The 13,392-nt window shown below is 37.8% G+C and overlaps 1 protein-coding gene across 3 annotated transcripts in view; it reads left to right on the forward strand.

Moving 5' to 3' along the window:
* Window positions 1-12,309, forward strand: part of slc25a21 (solute carrier family 25 member 21) — a 74,541-nt gene extending 62,232 nt beyond the window's left edge. For 2 of the 3 annotated variants that reach the window (XM_083543780.1, XM_083543779.1), the window contains exons 5-12: window positions 4,116-4,182; window positions 5,400-5,459; window positions 6,955-7,062; window positions 7,164-7,328; window positions 9,120-9,301; window positions 10,477-10,529; window positions 10,627-10,722; window positions 11,777-12,309. In XM_083543780.1, the coding sequence (XP_083399906.1) occupies window positions 4,116-4,182; window positions 5,400-5,459; window positions 6,955-7,062; window positions 7,164-7,328; window positions 9,120-9,301; window positions 10,477-10,529; window positions 10,627-10,688 (697 nt within the window). In that variant the 3' untranslated portion in view covers window positions 10,689-10,722; window positions 11,777-12,309. The remainder of the gene's footprint in view (window positions 1-4,115; window positions 4,183-5,399; window positions 5,460-6,954; window positions 7,063-7,163; window positions 7,329-9,119; window positions 9,302-10,476; window positions 10,530-10,626; window positions 10,723-11,776) is intronic. The other variant, XM_083543781.1, reaches the window with a different exon arrangement.
* Window positions 12,310-13,392: the final 1,083 nt, after the last annotated feature.

Below are 13,392 nucleotides of genomic sequence, written 5' to 3' on the forward strand. Positions count from 1 at the left end.
TCACCCTCGGTATATTTGTGTTGTGAAATTACAGCACAGGAGAAAGCATTGTCGTATCCACATATCAAAACTAAACAAAAGGTGGAGATGGTGTTTTTTTTGTTTTTTTCCACAATATACAAAATATTAAAACTCGTTCCAACATGGCAATTATCTAAAAGCAAGGTGATTTAATTGAGAATGAGTTTACAGCTTTAAAGACCATGTGATTTCATGTTTTAGCATGTGCAACACTTCAAGTGTGAACAGTACTAATGTAAAAATGTTTTATGTACTTAACATTAGTAAACTGTGTACAATTATTTCACATGGTTTGCTGTATGCGGTGATTGACAGCCCAATTGTTCATGAATGCATTAAGATGTCAAGCTAGCTGTCAGAGCCCAAGGCACTGTTGTAGTCTATTAATCTGGCCATAGTTTGTGATTTAGTCTGTCTGAATTTGTAAGTGTGTGAGATTATGTAGGAGGATCTTGATCAGTTCTTTTTTTTTTTTTTTTTGCTTGAGCATTTTCAACATCTAAATAAGGAGGTGTTTTTATTTTGAGTAACAATATCAGTATAAAAGTTTTTTTTTTGTTAGATTTGTCTAATAAAAAAAGAATAAAAATTTAAAGTATTTAATATGTAATAAGTAAAAAATATTTTTGCTGATTATTAGCGACATGCATTAGCTGCATTTTTATACCAATTAATACCATTTCATGCCATTGTGCAATTTTCAAGCAAATAGTTATATTTTCTATACCTTTGATGGCCCGGAACAAATGAAAGCTCCTATCAGATGTGCTGCTTGACACTAGTCATGTTGCTAGTGGTGAGTGCAGTTGAAGCAAGTTAAAGTTGAGCAATGGTTTCTTTTGAGAAACCATTGCTTCCTTGTACCTAAGTTAATTTGTTAACGTTTTTTATTTCCTTATCCTGTAGTAACTAGTTTTTTGAACAATGTGCAGCGGATGATAAAGGTACAAGTTCTTACTTGCTGCAGCGTATTCAATCATAATTTCCGTCTATTTTCTACTGTATTTGGCAGGTATAGTATTAAATGTTTCTGCGACTCTACTTGCTGTTTTTTGATTGATGATTGTGTGTTGTTCTTGGCCAGGGACAAGGTTAAAGCTTCCTTTAGTAAACAGTAATATTTGCAGATGAAGCATACAGGCTGTTGGTCAAGTACAAGGCACCTGGGCTGCAGCGTGCATACTTGAGAGATAAGAAAAAGAAATGTCTATTAGTTATTTGAAGTCAGTGTTTAAACCTAGACTGGAATCAAACATATGTCTCATTATCCAATTTGGTTAATGCGTTGTTTCCTTCCTCCCTTTTTGTTATGATGAGTTATGTGGCTCTGTGTTGAATGGGACAAAATGGGTTTATGGAAATCAAAGACAAATCACACCTATACAAACACAGGCAGCTGGACCCACACAGATCCTAAATAGGAATGGATTTGTTTACGAAGGCCTAGTGGAGACCTTGCGTGTGCTTTACATTTAGAGTCAAATCAGCATTCAAACCAGGCTCAGTCAAATGGGGTCTTGAGTATGTGTGTTACAAATCTGAGCTTTATCTCACCACCTGATGATTTCTCAGACTAACCACTCCCGGGAAGCGAGTTTGCATGCATCGGAGAAGGGGCTTCCTTTTTGACTGTACACTCTCACACTCACAAAAGTTCCTGTCTATCAGTGCAGCAGTCATTCTGTTGCTTATAAACTGGCAAACCAAACATCCAGCACGTCTCAGGGGAACGAGCGATTTTCTTGGAAGTAGTGGGTTTTTGAGATGGGTTGTGGTAAAACTTGAGGTAATCAACCCATCATTGTTTGTAGAAACAACAATATTTGCACTCAGAAGCAATCGGCCGAAAGCATCTCTGTTGACCACTACTGGATCGTGTTTTCACAATACGGTTGTGTGGTGGGTTTCACACTCTGAAGTCACGCTACACTGTCCTGTCTGTCCACAAATGTGTGTTCAGTATCAACACTTGAATGTTCTGCTACTCATAAACTCTTCCTGCTCACTACCATTTTCTTTCATTTTTACACTTAGTGCAACCTACCTGACTCCTAGAACATTTGGCAATTCATTTCTGATGTACTTGAACATACTGTAATGGTTTTTTTTTTTTTAACCTTCTCCTGGTTAAAATCCAGTTAGTTCTGATATTGGGTTGTCATTGTCCCAAAAATTTTTTTTACACAGAAAATGGGCTTTGTTTGTTTTAACCCAGAGGACATACGGTCTGTTTATACTACATATACTGTACAGTATTTATTAGTGTGAAACTGTTGTTACTTTCAAGTAAGCACCATTCTGGTGATATAAACATTTAAAAGTCTTTTAAACAACCTAGATTTTAGCATTTTATAAAAAGTCAAATTAAACCAAAATGAATTGAGGAATGTATTATTATTCCAAGTTTTTAATTAAGAGATAAACCTTTTCGTGGAACCTTCGAGATCCAGCAATAGGAAAAGGTCAATGTTTCTACTCTACTCAACTCACCCACACTTTTTTTAGCCACTTATAGCACTCCACTGACTTATGTTTCAGAGTTAATATTAGCACCTTGAGTCTTTTATCTATAAACATTTCAAGTGTGTCTGCCTTTAATAAACCACTTATTCAGAATCTCATTAGGATCTAACAGCGAGTCGTTAATAAACTCCACAAAGATTTAGACTTTCTTAATTCATTGCTATTTTGTATGGTTTTGTTCAGTCTGTGGCAATAATTAATAATGAGTGATTACATAAAACATGAAATAAATCCAGGTGTTTAAGAACGTTCGACTGGAAATTTTACAGTACATGTCCTCGCTTACGTTATATCCAGGAATCTTACTAAACTCAAGTAACATTTCTCTGTGCCCATAGTGGTGGTGTTGCAGACAGTAAGAGAGAAGTTTCCCGTGCTCAGGCTTGTCCTAACATTAAGATTAAGAAAACAGAGTCAGGTTTCAACTGCAGAAATGTATATATGTGCTGTCAAAAAGGGACTGCCTAGGAGTCTGGTTGAGATGGGTGAGAGTAAGAACATTTAGATTAATGAAGCACATTGCTCCATTTGCTCTGTTGTTTAGTACAATCCAGTTGTCGTCTGTTTAGGAGTACAGTAAAGAAAAAATTTATTTTGAATATTGATAAAAAAACTGCCAGTAAAATACCAAATACACTCAAAGCTGTGTAATCGCACCAGTGAATTTTTTTCAATTTTTTTTTAATTTTTTTTAAGTTGGTCTACATTTGTTAAATAGGTTTTATATAGTTTTTCTACAACTCAACTCTGAATAACTTTGTTGTACAGAGAATTCAGGTAAGGCAGGTTTGTATTAGCCTTCATAATTATTGTAACTATCAGATGTCATTCTGTTCATAAAGTCTGTTGTTATTTCAGTTAAGTATGTTTGTAAGTAAAACTGAGCTGAAATCCTGATCAGGCTGCCACTATTTCACCATGCATTTTGTGTCCACTATTTCCACTTTCCAGAGCAGTTTTTGCTTGTTTAAGCCTATAGACCAGTTGAACCTGTTTTTAGGCATGAAACTATTTCTTTGAAACAGACAGACAAGAACAGTTGAAGCTCTGTTAAGATCAGCGCTATGTGTCAGTGATGATAGGGGTGGTTTTCCATAGAAGTGGTGCAATGAAACTGGCTGCCATGCTACTGTTAGCAACAGGTGGAACAAGTGCTAATCTATTTCTCACTTTTATTCGTTAAACTAAGTATTGTGTACTGAGAATCCATGGTGTTTGTTGTGGCAAGCGCTAGTGTAGTATGATTTTTGCTTTGCCATGTTTGAGTCGAAATAGATTCATCAAACAGAAACACTCGAGTCCTCCATTCATTCTAAGAACATCTGGTCAGCAGTGCACATTTCCGTGGAAGTCCTACCATTTTGATGACTCGTGAATTATGTAAACATGCATTAGGATCGAATGGTTAACAGGTGTTCGCAGATCTTTAAGCACTTTTTGTGAAATGTTTGGATAGTTCCACAGTCCACATTTCTTTTGCTTCCCTGAATTCAATTAAACTAAAACTAATACTGTTTGTAGTGCATTCATCCTACCTGTGTATGTGTTAACGAATTGTTCTCTGTTTACAGAGTGTATGGTTTTTACAAGGGAATCCTGCCTCCAATTCTAGCCGAGACACCAAAGCGGGCAGTTAAGGTAACAGCTGTCTGACAAAGTAGACTACTGATGTACACAACAAACACACAAACAGTCTTGGGTGTGTTCTCCTTGCAGCAGTAAATAGTATTTCACCTGAAGGATGCAGGATCAAATAAAGCTTTCTTGCTCTGTTTATCTTTACACTTTGCATATTTGCTACAGACTTTTAATATTTGACCAACATGCCATCCAGCCTTTCTTTGGCATCTGCTGGTGAAGACTGAGCAAAAGGTTACCTTTGACTTATAAAACCATGTTACTATTAATATAAAGTAGATCATTTTATACATTGACTGGCCATTTTAAAAGGAACTGTACCTGTGTTTATTTATACAATCATGTAGCAGCAGCATAGTTTTGTTACTCTTAACTGTTTAGTTTTTTTCCCTTTTATTTTCATTTGTTCCTCCTGTAGCTTGGAATACCTGTCATTGAGTAAAAGGAGTAGAACTGTTGTGGTCTTCTCCTGTTGTAGCCAATCCACCTTAAGGTTTTATATGTCACCATTGCTCACCAGTGGGGTTTTTTTTTTGAGTAACCTAGCCTACCTGTCGGTTTACCCTGTCGATTTTCTTCTGACCTCTGTAATAAACAATGCATTTCTGCCAGCAGACCTGGTGCTCACTGGGTGATTTTCCATGATTCTGTGTAAACCCTAGGGACTAATGTGTATGAAAATTACATTTGTAAAGTGCTTTTTTTTATTCTTCCTTTCCTGGTCCTATTTGGACAAATATTGTTTCTTGTTATGAGAGTTTATACCTTAACCAGGAAGAAGTCCAGATGGACATACACATTCAATTTTTGTATTATATTTTACTTTATTGATTTTGTTTTTAAAAAAAGGCAGTTTGTCTTTGTCTTATTAGTTCTTCTTAGATATATTATTAATTTTCGAATTCTACAATGACCACTGCTCATAATCTGCCTGTCTCATTATGTATGTTGTGTGGGCACGTGAGAGCATGTTGCTGTTATGATCTTCATGGTCTGTGTGTTAGCTGTGTTTGCTCAGGGTGGTGGCATGACTTGCATCTCTCTTTCTCTGAGTGTCTGTGTACATGTTTGCATTTGTGTGTGTTTTTATATATATATATGTGTGTGTGTGTGTGTGTGTGTGTGTGTGTGTGTGTGTGTGTGTGTGTGTGTGTGTGTGTGCCGGTCTCAGTCTACTTCCTGATGCTGCTATCTCATTTGTCCTGTCTACACTACAGTTTTTCACCTTTGAGCAATACAAGAACCTGCTAAGTTACACTACCTTATCTCAGGGCCTGGTAAGTCATTCCATATGCATATACTATGTGCATAAACACACACGTGCACACACACACGCCAGTGACCATACAGTGCATAGTGTTTTTTCCTTTTCTACTTTAGAAATCTGGTTAGGGTGTGTTAAAGCCCTGGAGAGAAACACTTACAGTTATAGAAAATGTATAATTACCAGTTAATATATTTCCTCAGTAAGTCCACTACTTAGAGTAATAAATGATTACAAACCCAGTATTGCCTCCAGCATTGCTAAGACTGCTGACAGAAAGGAAGAGGTGTATGCTAGTCAAGTGAAGTGTGTGATAGATGATCCATTACTGTGACAGCACTCTATTACCTGCAGCTCCTTCTGTCAGCTTTGACAAACACACAGACACAGACACACACACACACACACACACACATTCTCCAAAATTTGTTTGTACAGCCATCGTATTGGAAATATTTACCTGGCCTATGCATTACAGTCCTAATCCCAGCCTTCTCCCGTCCTCTCTAAGAATGCCACTTTGTGCTCACGTAGGCAGCTGGAGGATCTGGTATACTGTGTGAAATATATGACACAAAGAGAATAGGTATGATCATTAGCAATGGACTGAATTTATTAAGGGGAATGTTTGAGTAGTGTGGCAGAGCCCCCTCTTCCTGTTCAGTGCAGCTGAGAGGGTTCAGCTTGATGGATGAGGATGTATGCAGTAATAATACAAATAACAAATGAAAGAGTGGACGGCTAGCTGTGTAAACATGGCTGAGGCCTATTTGGGATGATGGTCCAGCATAGTGTGAGGGGGGGATAAAAACTGAGGGAGATTAATGAGACACGTAAACAGCCCTGACATTTTCCCATTTTACCGGTACACACACCCACATAAGTACACAAATATACATACACATACAGTGTCTAAACATCCATTTATATCTATGAAGAAGTTAACTTTAGTCTACATTTCAACACTTTCCTTTGCTACAATGCATAAGATCTGTACGCCAATTAAAAAATATCTATACATGCTACATCAATTCATTTTAAGAAGAAAGGTCCTTTAGTATCTTTGTGGAGAATATGAAAATGAAATTCATTTCTGAGTCATTCAGTCCCTTCAGGTTAAGCTTTTATTTCTGCATCTGGACAAATTAATCTTTGTTCCAGTCAAATTGTCTGAGGCAATTCATTCATCTTTGTCTTCTGTCTGGGTCCCCATTCTTCCCTGTGTGAATGAATGATGGAAGCAGCTTTCTTTCAGCTACTAGGTTAAAGTCAAGCCTTGCATCTGAACAAACACATTCGTAGCAAGCTTTATATCACTGTTTTATTGTTTACACTGAATTACAGTGTTGGTCTGACATTCATACATAGAGCATTGACTGATCATCCAAAATATTGTCTCATATTGATCATAATATTGATCATCCAAAATATGTCTATTTCCATATGATGCAAATACTGTCTAGTCCATAGCTTTTTTGGCTTATTGCATCTTTTCCTGTCTACATAAGGCTCTCTCCGTAGCTGGTCTTGGCTCAGGTTTAACGGAAGCTCTGGTGGTTAATCCATTTGAAGTAGTGAAAGTAAACCTTCAGGCCAACAGAGATTCCTTCAAAGTGGTAAGAGACAATAGTGATAATAGTGTTTTGAGTTTATCTAATGTCATAATATACTTTAAATGTTAAGCTTATTCTGTTCTTGTGCCTATTTTCCCATCCAGCAGCCATCCACATTCACCCAGGCTCGAATGATTATTAATTCAGATGGCTTTGGTCTGCGTGGGCTAAACAAGGGCCTGACCTCCACACTGGGGCGCCATGGTGTTTTCAACATGATCTATTTTGGCTTCTACTTCAATGTTAAAAATGCCCTTCCTGCCAGCCAGGTAAAAAAAAAAAAAGATGGTAATGGTAATTCTCAAATCACAAAGATGAGCTCTTGATTTTCATGACATCTATAGATCAAGAACTGTAATAACGGTGCAAACTGTTTTTCACACTTTAGTATTAAATTAGAAAGCTGATTAATAAGATGGATTGGTGTGCAAGAAAAAGGAAAGAGACATAACGATAAAGAGGTGGAGGAAAGGAGCTGTTAAGATCAACTGTACTAATCCTTTCTATGTTTGTTCTCTGTCACATCCTTAAAGGTTCACATTACACACCCGGCAGGGTTCTAATCCCAAACAAAAGTTAATTTTGTTAAATTGAAGTGGAGCCATGTGCTCCACATGTATATACTGGAGCATTAGATTAACTTCAATTAACTAATTGGAAGCAGGCAGCAGTATTGTTTCAGTATTGGAGAATTACAGTGTAAGACCTGCAGAGCATTTCATATCCTGTAGATTTGGACTCAATAGAATGAGTCATGCAGTTTCATTGTCTAAAAAGCTGCCTGTCTGTTGGGGCTTGAAACTATTATTTACTCCTCCTCCAGCCAAGCAGACTGACAAAATTGTTCAAGAAAGCTGAATTTTGAGGGCTTTGAGGTTTCAGCTTGAGTCATTCTATAGACATTAAGATTCATGTAGCCAGATCGAGATTAATAAGTGATTCATCTCCTCTGGTGGCTTCTGGCCACAAGTGAGCATGGCCATCTGACTATGTGTACTAAAAACTATTTGTACAGTAATGCTGCTGTGAAAGCCTCCTGATCCAATTACATATTAATACTGAATGTGTTTGTAGGGGGCATCCCACAAGCACCACGGTCCTGTGTGAGAGAAATGAGGAATGATAGAAGGTCTGAATGGTATGTTGGCTGTGTGATTGTAGGGTCCAGTTAATGCCCACCCCCCCTAGTGTTGCTGCAGACTTTTAAATTAGCTGTTGATACAGTTCGTCACTCAGGGTGTCAGCTGCTTTGAGAAAAGGCCGGACACAGCAAGGCTGCTGTCATTTGTAAAAAATATCCTGGCCAATTAACTGTCAGAGCTACATGGGTCTGGCCTTCTTTTGGTACTGTATACTCTGGTGCCGAGTCACAGCCCAATTACTCAAATTGTCCCCATATGCCTGCCCAGTCTGCCTGCATGATCCCTGTTTATAAATCCTATCGCCAAAGCTCACCCTGTATCACGTGATCTGCCTTAGCCAATAGGAGTGCCACAGTGTTCTTAAGAAACACTAATCTGCCCCCTGCTACCATAAATTGATCTGAGCTTTCATGCCAGCATTGCAATAATATTCACAACCCAGCCCCCTTTCTTCTTCCTTTGTTATTCTCTTTGTCTCCTTTTCCACTCTTACTATTTAGTTTCTACCGCCACACGGGATGCCCCTCAGTGGCATTTTTTCCACTCTTCATTGACTCCACATTTGCTGGTCTGTATTTTCAAAGACGATGATTAAGTCAAACTCAGAAATATCGAAGGACAACCACTGCATACTTTAGTGGGCAGCTGTTTTGTGTTTTATATGCCTGGTTTATGTTTTTGAAATTCAGCTTTAAAATCTCCTTTTTCTACACAAACATTAGAATCATGTTCCTCTTTCCAAAACAATATGTTAACAAACCCGCAATTGCTCCAGAATTCCCTGCCACAAATGTTCAGAACTGAACTACATACTGAAATGCAGCTGACCTTTTGTGCTCTGGGTCATGAAAGATCTTGCTCTTATGCATTTAATTTAGATTCTTCCCAGTATCTCCTTTATCATTTCTCTCCGAAAAGGATCCTCGTCTGGAGTTTATGAGAAAGTTTGCTATAGGACTGCTGTCAGGAACCATCTCATCCTGCGTGAACATCCCCTTTGACATGGCTAAAAGCCGTATCCAGGGTCCCCAGCCAGTCCCAGGGGAGATCAAGTACAGGAGCTGTTTCCAGACCATGGCTTTGGTCTACCGTGAAGAAGGGTGAGCTCTGCTTATTTATATCAAAATTAAGAGATTGAAGCTGGACAAATGCTACAGACCAATATACACAATGCATCAATCAATTAAATAAATAAATAATTTCTGCATGAGGTGGTGTTTGTGATCTGATCTTATTGTGATCTTCAATGAAAGTCAATGAAGCAGCAAAAAGCAACTTTTGTTTGCACACTAAATATTAATGTCAAGTGAGATGCGGGTGTTTCTCTACCAACAACTCCTAGCTGCATCTGGTCAACGTTCAAATTCTTTTTGTTTTTTTTTGCTCGGTAAAAACACTTGAGGAGAATTTTAGGCAGTTTGTATTTCATGAGTTTACGAACTACTACGTCTAGCTATGAATAGAAACATTAAATACTGAACATGTTGATATGCTGCTATTTTCTTCATAATAAAGTGTGTAATAATGAGTGTGCAGTGATTTTTCTCAGGTCGTGGGTGGGTGGGTGGGTGGGTCATTGCTGTTGTAGATGCAGAGTCACTTTTGGTTGATGAGCTTGCAAGTGAATTCATTGCTTTTATGAGTTTTCAGGGTTGTGATTTGCTCCTTTTACTTTGCTCGTGGAGACTGCCAGACTGCTTCTTATTAGATCAGTCGGGGCCTGAGTTAAGGTGTGTATGTGTGTGTGCGCGTGTGTGTGTGAGACTGAACCACTAAGTGTAGCCATTTGAGCTTTAGGGTGCTGAGAGGGTACCCCTACCCAATTTTTGTCCAACCCTCTAACACAACACAGTCCTATCTAATTAGTGGTCCCTATGGGAGACGTCGTTAAGCAGGTCCTAACGAGGCGCACGGCGCACAACAGGTCAGTTTAATCAGACAGCAGGGCAAGGAGGAAGTGGCTCGAGCCTTATTAACGCCAGTAGAGGCAGGGGACAGAGGCTGGGACACGGAGAGTGGCGACCCCAACCCAGAGATCAGCTTGAACACATTAGGGGCAGGTACAAAACATGGCCAGGTTTCAGGGCTCAATATATGCTTAAGAACCAAAAGGATGTGTGTAGTAGATTTCTCAAGTACTAGACTTTAGAATTATAACAATGCATTTATTTGTACATAAGAAATTAAATTGGAACTAATATGTTATGTGTTTGAAGGTTAGTGGAAATTAGATTGACTGTTGTTTCACACAAGGTCTCTTATTTTGTTTGTATAGATATCTTGCATTATACAAAGGACTAATTCCCAAGATCATGAGACTTGGACCAGGTAATCTGAAAAACATTGTATAATTTGGATATATTTTTGCAATTACATTTCATGTCATGTTGATTGATTCTCATGCCTTGTGGTTTGCTGTGTGTAGGAGGTGCTGTCATGCTGCTAGTGTATGAGTATGTCTCCGACTGGCTACACAGAAACTGGTGATAAGAGCTGTCAAGCAGCAGACAAATTTCACTCTGTAGGTCACAAGTACATGCACGCATCAGCTTTCAAAATATGCCAAAGTGTTCTAAAAATGAAATGACTCAGTAGCAGTTATTGGCCAGGATTGGCTCTGAATTTTTTATATCTGACTATGGACCATATCTTATTTTTCTCCCTCTGATTTTGAAAGATATATATAAATATATATAAATAATCATCTCATAAGGGTATTGTTATCTGTGATGCTAAGATATCAAGGGCAGTTAATATAAACTGGCACTGTAACCACAGCAGAGCTTCACACCCAAACAAAGACCGCAGTCTTTTACACTCACCGCTAACAGGAAACATGATCAGATTCAGCTTACCTTAAAACAAGTTTAAGACGTTGATCTTTTACTAATGGAAGTTCACTTCCTTTCTGAAAGAACACCACCAAGGAATCCCATTTAGCTCCAAAAAGAATACGGATAAGGATGGAGTTTAGCTCAACACATCATGTTAACATGTTTTATCAGATGATACTCGTTTCTGTTTTTCACTTTTGCTGTTATATTTAGCATTCAATTTTAACACATGTGATCTTGGTTGAAATTATATGTGCATTGAATTCAGCATATTTTACTGAATATATGCTTTTTTTTTATTATGTTTTACGGTGTTTGAAACTAAATATGCCAGAATAATAGTTGCTATTGCGTTTTTCATTGTTAGAGGATTCCAATTATTTTTAACTCTGCTGAAAGAATACACAATCAAGACAAAAACTTATGAAATTGACATATTTACATATACTATCACTGGTCATATTTCTGGAAATTAACATTTAAAGAGCATAAGAAATACTAAAATGTGTTGCTATATGTGTTTGATTTCACAATGCATCTGGCATGAAAAATCTTAATGAAAATGTTTATTGAAAAACTTAAATGCAATAAAATGTTCAGGGTTTTTTTTATTATACACATTGTCAACTCTAGCAACAATGACTTTTAGCTTCTTGCCTTTTTGGATCTATCATGTCAATGATCGTAATCATTAATTTAGTTATAATTTTTTTTCTGTATGTGTCCTTTACATCTCCTCAGAAATCCTGCTGCTGAAACCTTTTGGATGCCTGTCAGCCATCGCAGCTGCTGAGCTAAGAACAAGCTGTCAGTCAGCTCTTCTAGCCTCCAGGTTGATGCAGCATAACTCAGCACAAGTTAAAATAACAAAATCATGAAATGCGCATATGTTGACAAATGAATGGACAAACTTTTTGCCCTCTCCCACTTTGCCCTACGCCCACTCACTGTTTCCCTGTCAGGATTATTGACACACGTACACCCAAGACCAAAAAGGACTTTTACAGAAATGTTTGCAGTGCCTCTCCAGATTTCATTTATATGTTTGTTAGATTTCTAATTTCATGTTAATAGGTTATTTTCTATAATCTAAAGAGTACTTTTTGGTCTTTTTAATGCCGTTTATATGCCCATATTTTATATTTGCAAATGTTTTAAGGAAAGCCGTATGAAATTACATTTTCTCTCTAGAGAAACCTTGAAGACAAAATAAATGTGTTAACTATGCTAATAGTAAAAAAGCATGTACTCAGTGAAAATAAAAGTCTTCCCTATTTCTGTCTTGTTTAGTCCCGTCCGTTTTACTTTCTCTTTAACCAAATTTGTGTTTATACGTCTCAGATGGTCATGCCGGAAAACACAGCAGCTGTGCCTCTTTGTTTTCTGTAGTTGGCACCATACATGTGTAGTATTCTGCAGTTTGCATCTTTCTGTCTTGCTAAATGACTGTAATTTGTTTTAGTTCTATAATACAATAAGTCACTAGGCTCATTAGCTACGACTTCAGATTTTTTCACTCGAAGGGATGTGTTATTGGTCTAAACAGTGAAGTATAAAGTCACGGACGCTCAGCAGCACTGAAGTGCGCTGTAATGCTTTGTAGTTTGTCGTCTCGGCTTGTCTTCTTCATTATGAATGACGATGGCTTTACAGTAGTATATTCAAGTCTCTGTATTCCAGAAAATCCCACAAGTCGTCATAAGCTTCCATCCAGTAGTCAGGAATTCCCAACATGTGCATAACTTCTTGTGGTTATCCTCAACTACGGATGATAAGCGAGCAAAGGCATAACTGCTATAGCTTCTGAATCTATTTATATTCTTATTTGTAATATAGTTAAAACTCTTACGGTGAATGCAATTATGACTACATTTCCGAGCATTGAAAAAAAAATCCACTTTACTCCTCCCCACACTTGATTGCACTGTGAAGTTACTGCACTAGCATTCTTCAACTGAGCAGTGTAAAATGCAATCAGCACAGACAGCAAGACTGTGCTTTCCCTAAGTGGATCCACTCAGACTAGGAGGCACAAACTCACCTGTGTGTGTTTAGAACATGTTTTTCTAATACGCCAGTGAAAACAGTCTGCTTATGGTCATTATTAAATCAGGCCAGTACATTCACCATGTTCTCCGGTATTGTTTAAGACCCTGTTTAATGTTACAGAACCCACACTCCTGTCTAAAGCCTGATTGCACATGCACAGTCAGCTAAAGATAACCATGTGACATTTGACATTGCTTTCTATATAAATAAATTTTAAACAGATGTGTACGTGTAGGTGTTTTAAAGGGTAGCGTGGTAGTTAAATGAAAGTTTAATTGTTCGATCGTGTTCTTCTGAGCATGGCCTGT

Source organism: Silurus aristotelis (assembly GCF_946808225.1).
Source record: "Silurus aristotelis genome assembly, chromosome: 6".
NCBI classification, from domain to species: domain Eukaryota; kingdom Metazoa; phylum Chordata; class Actinopteri; order Siluriformes; family Siluridae; genus Silurus; species Silurus aristotelis.